This window comes from Meleagris gallopavo, chromosome 8 (genome assembly GCF_000146605.3).
Source record: "Meleagris gallopavo isolate NT-WF06-2002-E0010 breed Aviagen turkey brand Nicholas breeding stock chromosome 8, Turkey_5.1, whole genome shotgun sequence".
In the NCBI taxonomy this organism is placed as follows: domain Eukaryota; kingdom Metazoa; phylum Chordata; class Aves; order Galliformes; family Phasianidae; genus Meleagris; species Meleagris gallopavo.
The window spans coordinates 29,254,083-29,266,204 of NC_015018.2; the positions used below are offsets into that span (position 1 = coordinate 29,254,083).

The following is a 12,122-nucleotide window of genomic DNA, read 5'->3' on the forward strand; positions in this document are numbered from 1 at the left end:
CCTCGCAGACAGCAGCACTCCTTCCCACGCCCCAACACCCTGCAGGCAGCAGCTCTGCACAACTGCACAACAACAAGGAGCCCTGAAGCGATGCTGAGCCGCTCCTTTTCCCAGCAGGAGCCACCTCTGACACCGCTCTGTTCCACCGACTTCATTTCTCTCCAAGCGAGCGCCTGATGGCAGCGTAAGTGCGCTGCCTGATGGGTGCTGGCGTGGTGCAACACTGACAGATGCACGCTGAAACCGTGTGAAAAATTTTGCAGCCAAAGCAAAACTGGCAAATGTTTGACTTGCTGCCAGCTGAGCTCGTGGGTGCAAAACATCTGATACTTGAACTGAAATGTTTACAGCAGGGAAAGTCATTCTAGGCATGGTTCTTGTCAGAGAGAGCAGATACCGGCTCTCATGGCACTGAGCTATCCCGTTCCCCAGGTCCTACAAACCCTGTTTTATGTTTCTTTGCCCTCATAATGCTTTTGTATAAGTGCTTAAAGCCCTCTTTTTTGGTTGCTTTCAAAGAGCAAAGCTGTGAAAAGCATAATGCTTTAATCCTGAAACTTTATTTTTGTGACATAAATAGTGAGAGGTCACCTCTTGCATTGCATCTCCTCCTAGAGATGCTTTACTTCGCCTGTGAGCATCTCTTGCATCATAGGACAGATGCCAAGCATGGCTGTGATAGTCCTATTGCAAAGGAAAATCGTGCAATAAAACATTGTTCTTGTAGCTGCAGAGGTAGGAGAGGAGGAGCAGAAGGTGCTGGTTGCTCTGCATGGTTTAGTACCGTCCTGGCCCTTGGATCCCAGGCTGCACACACGATCGATGCCAATGCCTTCAATCTTCCCATCATCTGCACCCAATGGGCAGCGATGCATTCAGAGTAACACACACCCAGGGCAGCCATGGCAGCCCTGCTCTGTGTTACAACAGGTCCAGGAGGTGGGAGCTTCGTGGGGCACTCAGAAAGGCATCCGTGGGGTATGAAGGAGTGAGCTGGCCCTGAATCCTTTGTGCTATGGCTTTCCAAGCCTGGGCCATGGCTGTAACAGCCTCTTGGCCGTGTGGGGCTGGTGGCTCTTGGTGCCCCTTTCCTTTAGGGGAGAGTTTCTGCTGATCCCTCTGGCTACAAGCAGTAGTTCATCCTGCAGGCAGGTGCTGGTGTTGAGTGCTTCTGCTCAGAGGTGCTCAGGCAGCGTATTTCCAATGGGAGCTGATAGATGTTACCCAATATCTTTCATCAGAAAAGCAAAATCAATCTGCTTTGAAGAAGCAACAGGTTATTTTGTTAATTGAGCTATGCACGTAACTTCAATCTGAACACAAAAGATCAGTCGGGATTGTCCGTATTAAACAGTCATTTTATTTTAGACCCTCTTTTTGGTGATGTTCTTAAAACAGAATGACATCTTTTGATGCATTTTCAATCGGCCTTTCCTGTTCTTTCTTCTTAGAATATCTTGCGTGGTCGTAGAAATAGATGATAATAATAGTAACGATGTTGAAAACGATGCTGAGCAGCAGGATCCAATAGGAGTACTCATACCTGTGTTCAGATCCGCTGTGTGTCAGTGACAGGGAAATACATGTGATGGCCAACTCCACAGACATGTCATTGCCTTCCACATTCACGGGAAAAAGTATCATGACCAAAAGCGTGAGGATTCCTGGAAAATAAAAGCATGACTTTTAGAGGTGGATCTGTAGTATTATGTTAGAAATACTTGTACTGAGTAGCTCTGTAAGTCGCTACTTAGGAATATTCTCCCTAAGTTAGTGTGGATGCCTGTAGAACAAATATGATCCAGTATTTTCTGTCGTTAAAACCTGAGGATGTCAGTACCCAGTGCTATTGGTAACTGCCTTCTGCTAAAATTAATGGATTCATGCTGGCTATCCTCAGCTAAGGTCATTTAATGTTATTTTGTCACTGAATTTAGTGCTGATGCATATAATATATTCACTCCTCAGGTGACTTGCAGGCGGCCTACTTGATATGACCCCAAATTTATGGGGTATGTGGTACAACAAGTGGATGAGACCCCGAGCAACTGCTATGGGCTCAGAGTTGGCAGAGCTCTGTGAAATAGCTTGGGCTTAACAGCCTGGAGTTCTTTCCTACCCAGCCTTTTCAATGACTCTGTGACGACCCAAAATGAGATCTCTTGCTGGATCTGTATCTATTTCCCACATCCTCCTTAACATACATCAAATTCTGCCACTTTGACAATTAACCAAATACTGCTTTTATTTCTTTGCTCTCACAGTGCTAGCGGAGAGATAACAAATGGCCACTGCTGAAAGTATTCCCACCCTTCCCTCCAGGCACACCGTGTTACCACTGCTCCTGCTGACATTGGGCTGGGATTTAGCAGGGAGGACATGGGGATTTCAGACCATCTGGTACAAAGATTAAGAGCCTTCAAGATACACTCCAAATGATGCGTGATTTTTTCATCAAAATATGCCCGTGGCAAAATCAGCTTCTAGGTCACAGCTCTTAGAAGGCTGTAAAAAGTAACTGCGATCCTCAGCCAATGTGTGGGGTTACTTTCTCATTAATACTTAGTTTGGCAATCCCATAATTCTTCCATTTTGGGTCCAGGCTTACAGATTGCAACTGCAGCAATGTGTGTTAGGAGCCAGCTGCAAGGGGATGGGGGCTGTGCCCCCAGGAGCTGTTTGGCAGAGTTCATGGCTCTGAAACTCAGCATCTCCACCATTTTTTTTTCTGTTTAGGGAAAGTTGAAGCATATTTTGATCTCCACAAGTGCTTTTTAAGACAATGAAATGCATTTTACTGTGACTCAGGCCTTCTGTCCATCCTCCCTTTGATGTTAGTGCTGTTTTAGACGTATTCGGTTCAACATATGTTTCAGAAACAAAGCTGCAGTCCATCCTATTGATGAGACCTTAGAGGACTATTTCACAGGTAACCCAGGAAATGTTATGCTGTAAATAGCATGAAATAGTGGCACAGAATCTTTAAGGGGTTACAAATTGCTCAGTAGTCACATCCAACAGGGACACTTCTCAGTTCTGCTTTGATTCTGCATTCATCCAGAGGGTGGTGAGGCACTGGAACAGGTTGCCCAAGGAGGCTGTGGATGCCCCATCCCTGCAGGCATTCAAGGCCAGGCTGGATGTGGCTCTGGGCAGCCTGGGCTGCTGGTTAGTGACCTGCACACAGCAGGGGGTTGGAACTGGCTGAGCATTGTGCTCCTTTTCAATCCAGGCCATTCTATGATTTGTTAGCTTATTCTATTCTCCTTGGTGTATGTCATGCATGAAGTGATTCTGCACCTGTTGGGGCTCTTCCACTTTGCTGCCAGAAAATCCAGCCTCCTACAGACTGATGCTGCTGCTTGACCAGTAGTTAAGCTAATTTTCAGATATCCTAGCAGATATGGTTAAAAATAAATCCAGCTGAACAGCTGGCACAGGTTTCTCAGAGAGGTGGTTGTGTCCTGACCTGCAGATATCCAAGGTCAGGCTGGATGGGGCTCTGAGCACATAATGGAGCTGCGAGTGTCCTTGTTCAGTGCAGGGAGGTTGGACCAGATGGCCTTTAGAGGTCCCTTCCATCTCAATCCCATGAACACATTTTCAGTTTTTTCATCTTATAAATATTTGAGAATATTTATAAGATGAGAATCTATGGGAATCTAGAGTTATCTGTATGGTGGACACAAAGTGGTCAACCTGGACACGTTACTCACCACTTATGGTGTTCCAGGTATAGACTCCGATGGGTCCCAGGAAGGTCTGGTAGGGGTTGCTCACAGCGTTGGTGCACGTAAAGCCAGAGCTCAGCAGGGAGCTCAGCAAGATGAGAACCAGAAGCACGATGATGGCCGTGTTGATGCTTTTCGTTCCACTGCTGCTCAGAGCATCTGCAACTGGGAGAGAGAAGGTGCCCAGAGTGTTTAAAATGTGCCCAGCAGGTCAAGGGTGACTGACAACTAGCTAATTGTAATTAAAAGCTAATAACCAGAGATTTGGTTGAGCTGTAGAGATGCAGCAGGAGCAGTAGGTTTGGCTGCAGCATATAAGCCCAAATCTGCAATGGGATGGAGGTATCTTAGCCTGAAAAAAGTGCATGCCTACTAATCCAACTGGCACAGAAACCTGTGGGTTAGGTAGCAAGCTACTCTTTCATAATGTTTCTGAGAATGTTTCATCTCAACAAGGCCAGGCAGAAATTCTATGCTAAGCCTGCCAGGAAGCTCACTGCTCCTGCCCGTCATCCCATCCCTGCTGGCTTTACAAACATTTTAAGTCTGGTGATTTAAAACTTGGTTTCCAGTGCAGATTATTATTTCCTTTCAGTGCAGCCGCAGTCCTCTCATGTGGAGTAAATCTGACCAGGGAAACAGTTCCTAAAAGACCAGCAGCCAGATGTGTTTGTAGGACATCCATGCACGGATGGATGACAGGGCTGGACACTGAGCTGGTGCTCATATCCTGCTACATCTCCCATCTACCTCTTGCCTCATCCCACAGGAAGAAGTAAGTCTGGGGAAAGTGTCTTCTGCCCTCTTTTAAAGGAAAGGAGCAGCTTCCTGCTTTTTGTTACCAGTGAGGATGAGTGCATCTCAGGGCTCTCCAAACCCACAAAAAGCAGGCAAGGAAGCTCACGGTTAGCACCTCTGCCCCCTGCTCCAGCTTGCTGCAGTCCTCCTGTGCAGGTTGTTGCTGTTTCTGTAGCTGTGTGCGTGGCTGGCCCAATGCACTTGGTACATGCAGTCAGTTTCTCCAGGACTGTAATCATTTTTACTGTTTTACCCACCTCCTTCCAGTTATTTGATACCTATGCGGATAACGCAGCACGCCCAAAGTGCCATTGCAGCAGAGCTACGCTGAAATATAGTATCCTCCTTTCAATTTAAAGCTTGAGAAGGCAATGTAATGTGCCTGAGGCTGCGTGAACCTATAACAGATCTGACATCACTGCTGACATGCTCTGCTCAAAAAGGCGTCGTGATAGACGGCCATCTGCAGGGAAACTTCCCCTCTGTGCTGCTCTTCATGCAAAGCCCTGACTGCAGTGTTCAGCTAGCATGTGGATTGGGGGAATCATAGCAGTAAAAAGAACAAAACCGTAATAAACAGCCATAAAAGGAAAATAAACATTCAGAGCAAAAAGAAGAGCTGCTGGAAATAAATTAGAAGGAGAGCTTTCATCTCATTTAATGTTTTATTTTTAATAGAAGTTAATTTGGGTTTGAACGAATGGCAGGTAAGGATGCGTTATGGAAATGAGATGCAGATTTAAGCAATTCTGCTAGAAGAAAAGGAAAGACAGGCATTCAGGAGGCATTGCTCAAGGAAATGGAGGTGAGCACAGCAGAGCTGTACCAGTGCGTGTGCTGAAGCATCCTTAATGCTGCTGGCTGTTGCCTACCACAAGGGCCTGAAGCATACAGCTGTGTATGATTTCCCTCTGGCAGCCTCCCTTAATTTTATCCCTGGGAACATTTCCAGAGCTGACGGCTGCAGCCCCTCATCGCACTCCTTTTGTCCTAACGGCAAGCCACCACTCAGGGGATGTACTTCTGCCCGACTCCACCTGTTGCAAGCATTCCTCCAGCAGCACAGAGCTGCAGAAGGTTTGAAATAAAATGCAACTTTCTCGTTAGCAGACATTTTTCCAAACAAGACAGGCTGTGCAAACTAAAGGACTCTCCGGTAGCTGATCTGCTTGAATGTGACAGAAATACCCCCTGTGTCAGGGTAGAACAGCCTGAGTGCAGAACGAAAGCAGAGGGCTGTGCCTCCACCAAGTCTTTCATATTTCCCTCTACCTTCTTGTCCTCATCTGTAACTCTCATATGGTCAGATTCAATTTCCCAAACTTTCCACTTGCCACAGGGTCCCACCAAGGACCTGGAAGCTGATGAGAACTTTGCTGAATATCCAAGCGCCAGCAGTATTCAAGCATTTGTTCTGTATTTTAAAAGGTAGAAAAGGAATCAATTCCTCTGTGCCATAGTGGACTTCTGAGATTTCCTGGAGTGCTGCTGATTGCTGGGCTCTGGGTGTGCCTCTGCACCTTGCTCACTGCTCTGTGGAACTGACTTGGAAACGAGCACAGCTGTCACTGTTGCATGAAAAGGTGGTTCGTTTCTGAGGCAAATCTTTAAAGCAGCTGATGGAGGCTGTAAGGATTTAAGTTGTTAGCTAATATCTGTGTTTGGCCAGGTTCTGAGCATCCCCAGGGCCTCTGGAGCAGCCCAGATGTTTTGTTGCTTTGTTAAGCTTAGCCATCGTGCACTGTGTGCTTGTAGAATCTGTATTTCTTTGTTTTTCACCTTTAGGCTCTGAATTTCATTTTGATGGTATGGTATCCAAATGATAATATTACCTTTGCAAAGGCTCAATGTCAAATGAGAGAAATCCTACCGTCCTGGAACAGCCTATTTCCTATGTTCCTATAGGAACAGGTTGCCCAAAGAGGCTGTGGATGCCCCATCCCTGCAGGCATTCAAGGCCAGGCTGGATGTGGCTCTGGGCAGCCTGGGCTGCTGGTTGGTGACCCTGCACATAGCGGGGGATTCGAACTAGATGATCACTGTGGTCCTTTTCAACCCAGGCCATTCTATGATTTCAATTTAAAATCAGTATGCATGCAGGTCTGTGAAGTATTTCTCCTGCTTTAAGAATGTACAGAATCCTACTTAATACAAAGCATGACAATCATGTCTAGTACAGGACCTAACAATTAATTTCAAATGAGCTCATTTTATCTTGGAGACATGACTGACATAGCTAGTGAGGGATGCAGCCATGTCCATAGTTAGAGTACTCAGGAAGCATCTTCTCAGCAGCTGTTGAAAACAACGAGCAGCTCCTGAAGCTCAACTGATTTATCCACCTATAAACGGTGTGTATGTGAGAACTGCAATGACTGATTCCTAAATGATGAGCCCAAAAATTTAAATCTGAAGGAAGACAAACTACAGTGATGACTACACATATGTGGACAGTGCAAAGAATTGATGGGATGCTTGGCAGGCCCTGGGGTTTGGTTGAATTCATTGCTTTACAGGCAAAGGCAAAGCACACCCCAAACTCCTGCAAGCTCGCATCCTCTGCTGGCCCTGCCCAGCTCCCCATGGGCAGAGTCCTGCTTTCATGCAGCACCCTACTCAAATCAGAAAGAACATACCTGGATGGAGCAAGGTGCAGTGCCTGAGCCACCTGGTGTGGGCAGGTATAATCATATAGAAGCATTTTTGTAAATGCATATTTGTTTTTCTAAAACTACTTTGATTATTCTGGTATGACAGAAAAAAACAAGTCTGAATGACTTGTGATTTAATAGCTGTTGGGCATTGACCTCAGTATATACTCTGTTAGGAATGCTGCTGCACTCAGCTTTTTCATCACAACATAATCATTGCAATGTGAACTGACATCCACAGTATAGCTCTGTCACATTGCTAATTTGGGTGCCTCAGGTGTAATTTTCATACTAAATTCAGGTGGGAAAGAGCTGGGAACCATCTGGATGTTTAGATCAGCTGTGCTCTGCCTGGGAGGGTTTGTCTGCTCCTGGTGGTGGGACATCTCACAGCCTACCAAAAAACAGAAAGCCTTCTTCACGTTTCAAAGCTATTTGACCTACTGTCCCAAAAGACACCAGTGTTTTTTCTGACTGCCTTCTCTGCTCTTTCATATGTGCTTGTGTGAGTGTTGTGACTTCAAACCCAGAAAATGAGTGCAAATCCTTGTACTTTGCAGCAGCGTCCAGACTTAGCTAACTCGGGCTTTTATGAATATTTCTGTTACTGTCAGCAGAGCTCCTTGTGCATAGAGGTAGTTGTTCTGAACTGAGATCAGTATGCAGCCTGTGGTTGCATTTGGTATGCATCACTTCTTGTTGCTGTGCTGCCTTTTCTCATGCTTTCTTTCTCATACTGAAGTGTTTCACACTTCTGTAATACCTTTCTCCAAGGTCTTGCTAGGTAAGCCCTATTCTTTTTTCCCCTAATTTTTTTTTCCTTTATTTTTTCCCATGTAGCATCTCTTTTCCCTTGTCTCTCAATTGTTCTCTCTGTAACTATTCAACTATTTTTATTATTTTCCTCCTCCTGCTCTTAATTTTACCATTGAGGATAAATACTGAGAACTGCAAATGCAGGAAAAAAAAATAAATAAATAAACTGGGCTACATAACAACAAAATATGAACAGCCTACAGCTTTTTGCTGAAGTGCTATTTAAGAACCTCAGTCCAAAATCTTGGAGACAAAGAGTTACCTGGAAAAGGTGAGGTCAGCTGTGCCTTTGGTGAGGGCCTTATAAAAGATGACAAGCTATGTCATAATGCTTACTTCACAGATGAGTGATTAAAAGAAATGAGCAAGGGTAGGTTTTGAAATACCACATGCTTCACTTTAATAGTATCACTTAGAAATGGGATGGGGTTCTCTTGAAAGAAGAAATAAAACGAGTATTTTCCTTAAAGTCCAGGTCTGCCAGATACACAAACACCATCTCTGTCTAAATTATCTTTACGTGTTTTGCTCTTCTCCCTTCAGTGATTTCAGAACCTTTCTCTATACAAATGATGCTAATTTGATCATAGCCAGGCAAAACGTTTTAAATCAAACGATTAATTTAACATAATGAAATTTAAAGGAAGCCAAATTAGTTTTGTACGCCTTTAATGAAATGCTAATAGAGTGTTGCATTCCTGTTTGTCGCTGAAAGCTTCCGAAAATTAAAATCTGTTTGACACAAATTCTGATCCTGTATTGTTTCCTCCTTTGGAGGCATTGGCTAAAGCCACACATCATCAGAAGTTGCCATTGGTAGCAACACTTCAGCATTTGACTGCCTTTCTTGGGTTTTATTTTATACCACTTCAAATCCTCGAGACACTTTGTAGATATTTTCGTGGATAATTTCATTAAGGTTGGAAAAGGCCTCTCAGATCCCCACGTCCAACCCCACCCCACCAGCACCATGCACACAAACCATGTCCCCCGAATGGAACCACGGGGGAGTTATTAGGGTTGGAAAGAGCTCAGATCCCACAACCCAACCCCAGCCCACCCCCACCATGCCCACGTTCCTCAGTGCCACATCCCTGTGGTTCCAGAACCCCCTGCAGGCACAGGGACCCCCCACTCTCTGGACAGCTGTACCAGTGCATCATCACTCTTTTGGAGAAGTTTTTCCTAATACCCAACCTAAACTTCTCCTGAGGTTCTCACTGAAGGTCTTACAGCTGTAGATGAAGGAAGAAGGGCTGTTCCTGCACCCCTCGTGCCACCCAGGCTGGCGCCCACTGCCATGCACTACTCCTTACCTTGGAAATTGTCATCCAAGATCTGCAGCCCGGAGTTGATGACCTGAGCACAGGTCCCTTGAAAGAGCCCATACGTGAGGCTGGCGGTAGTGGTAGAGTTTGCTCCAGAGAATCTGACCTTGCTGTTCATCCACCCCTGCGTTCCCAGAACGGCACAAATGATGACAAAGGATGCAATGCTGGTGAAAAAAGCACCTCCATACATCAGTGTTTTCTGTCTGGTTGGCATTTTGGCTGGCAGATTTTCCACAGGTTCAGATTTCCTTCCCTTCGGCCCTGTTGGGCATACGGTTGTTTCTCCCTTTGCTCCCCGGAACCTGCTCTGAAAGTTATCCTGGTAAACTTTAAGCAGGCAGCAGCAGTATAAAAACGTAAAAGAACTGAACTTTGGTCTGGAGAAGAGGCGTTACCATGGCTGCACCCAAACACCCCTGACATGGAGGGGAGGGAGCTGCTGCTGCAGGACGTGACTCACTGTTAGTGCCCAAGGAGGAAATTCCCACGGCTCCCCTCCTGAGCAATTCTGGAGCCCAAGCAGAGCTCCCTGACCACGTTTTCTGAATTTCTCTTCTCCCAGGTAACTAGTGACAGGATGAGAGGTCATGGCCTCGAGTGGCACCAGGGGAGGTTCAGCTTGAGCATCAGGAAAAAGTTCTTGCACCGTACAGGCTGCTCAGGGAGAGGTGGGATCACCATCCTGGAGGTGTTCCAGAACCACGGGGATGTGGCACTGTGGATCTGGGGTGGCCTGGGGTTGGGCTTGAGGATCTGAGAGGTATTTTCCAACTGTAATGGCTCTGTGATTCTATTCCTGTGTTTTCTTCTGGAGAGTTGGTACTTAGTCTGGAAATAATTTTTGCTAGCTCTACACCCTGATCCCTTTGGAAGCAAGCAATAGATTCTGATTTCTTATAGTGAAGATGGATAAGTGTTCCTTTGCTCTGCTGACTCCCAGCTTCCTTAACAGTTGCACTTCACTTTTGGGACCTCTTAAATTCTTGATGCTCTCTGTGACAGGACTGGGCTGCTTTGGGCCATTTCAGGGTGAAGGATTTTCCATGCAGTATCAAAAAAATTTTTTTTTCTAAGGAAAAGCTGTAAATCTTTATTAAATTCCATATATTTCCACACAATACCTATTCCCTCTTCCTGATTTTGTTGTTGTTGTTTCTTTGCCTGTTTGGGCTCTGTTAAGTTCCAGTCAATTTCTCTAAGCATCACTTGCTTTAGATGTGTAATGATCTTTGATTGCACTTTACCAATGGGGCTTTCAGCCTTCAGCTCTTGTTCAGCTCAGACATGAAATATGCAGTATTTGCTGGTTGCCTAACTGCTCTACAGGGAGGAAACAAACACCTTAAAGAGGGATTCATTTCAGTGGGCTGGTGAACGTGTAAAGGAGGCAATATAGAAGGAAATCTGCCCTGGGCAATTCAGCAGGAGAAACATCACAGTGGAAGTCAAGTTTGAAATCAATGCATTTTATTTCTGAGATGTATTGCTGGTCTTTTGTATGATACAGCCTCGTGTATATTTTTATTTTACATGGGATTTAAAGGATACTTTTGATGTCATTGCTTTTATGAACGTATACATTTTGTTTATGTACCTTGCATATACTTCATAGACAGTCAAACTTTGCGTGCATGCATGCTTTAAGCACTGGAGACCCAAGGGAAGATTTCAGCCCTTCCAAACAAATGAGGAACAGGAGACCTGCTTTCCATTTTCCTCCCAGACCTTCAGTTAAATTTTAACCACAGAAGGACGGATAAACTTCCTTATGATCACCACTATGGGTCTGTCTGTCCATTTTCTCCACCCTTTGGTCTATGCTGCTGGGGAGGAGTCAGTGATCCTCTCCCAGAGAGCTTTTCCCTTTACTGGGTGAAGCACAGGCAGTAAAAAGTTTCTGCCCTGGTTCAGCTGTGCTGCTTGACCCACACATTTAAAAGATATATATTGAAATATTAATATTTGTGCTGGTATTGAATTTGAGGGAGAGCTTTTTCAGCAGCTGCTTGGTGGACCTCCTTTGGCAGACTTAGAGAACCCAATATAAGTAAGCTGAGCATGAGAGCTGCAGGGGATAACGTGTCGTTCCTTTCTAAGAGATCTTATTCAATTATTCTCAGTTTTCAGGGACTCAGCTCAAATTTTTGTGGCTCAAATTGTTGAAACTCTCCTGAGGCCAGGGGAATCACCTTGTAAATGAGCCCATAATTTGCCCTTTTCTTCCTTGTTACCTTGAAGTTAATCCATCCTGTGTTGATGGCATGATTGCTTGTGTCTTTTCTTCCCATAGCTACATAAAAAAAAAATTATGTCTCCTGTATTTTGAGAAGCATTTATGCATTTCATAATCTTTCCAGAGCAAAACCATCACTTTCCAATGCCACGCTGTTAAATCCTGAAGATTAAACTATAGCTCTACGTGGGGAGGGTTTCCTCCTATAGTGGCAGCATTTCCATGCCTTGCTCCAGATCAGGCACTCTCATGGAAATTCAGTCTGACATGGCACACCTCATCGCTTCAGGGAAAAGAGAAGAGATGGGCTTCATCCAGCTGTGATAAAATGTGTCTCTATCAGTAATTTACCAGCTCTGCTCCAGCTAGTGATGCTGCAGTCCTTACACAGCAGTCAAAAAAAAAAAAAAAAATCAGAGTAACTCACTGGGACCCAGACAGCAGAGAGATGTGGAATAAAATTACACGTAGCCTTGTATTTTTAAAGGAGGAATATGTATTTATCTCATATTAATGTGCAAGTTTGCTTTAGGCAACTAGATCTGTTGTAAAACAAACATAT

The 12,122-nt window shown here is 45.0% G+C and overlaps 1 protein-coding gene across 1 annotated transcript; it reads right to left on the bottom strand.

Moving 5' to 3' along the window:
• Nucleotides 1-562: 562 nt before the first annotated feature.
• CLRN3 (clarin 3) lies at nt 563-9,669 on the bottom strand. Its single transcript, XM_003208238.4, has 3 exons — nt 9,313-9,669; nt 3,717-3,896; nt 563-1,664 (listed from the first exon to the last, which is right to left on the bottom strand). The coding sequence occupies exons 1-3, from the start codon at nt 9,539-9,541 to the stop codon at nt 1,390-1,392; spliced, it is 684 nt and encodes a 227-aa protein (XP_003208286.1). The 5' UTR covers nt 9,542-9,669; the 3' UTR covers nt 563-1,389.
• Between the last annotated feature and the right edge of the window lie 2,453 nt (nt 9,670-12,122).

What these genes read in the sequence shown, in the direction of transcription:
- CLRN3 (XM_003208238.4), bottom strand. Translation starts at nt 9,541, where the DNA reads ATGCCAACCAGACAGAAAACACTGATGTATGGAGGTGCTTTTTTCACC. An exon ending in CTTGGATGACAATTTCCAAG is followed by an intron (nt 3,897 to 9,312) that starts GTAAGGAGTAGT and finishes TCTCTCTCCCAG; the next exon opens with TTGCAGATGCTCTGAGCAGC. An exon ending in TACCTGGAACACCATAAGTG is followed by an intron (nt 1,665 to 3,716) that starts GTGAGTAACGTG and finishes TTTATTTTCCAG; the next exon opens with GAATCCTCACGCTTTTGGTC.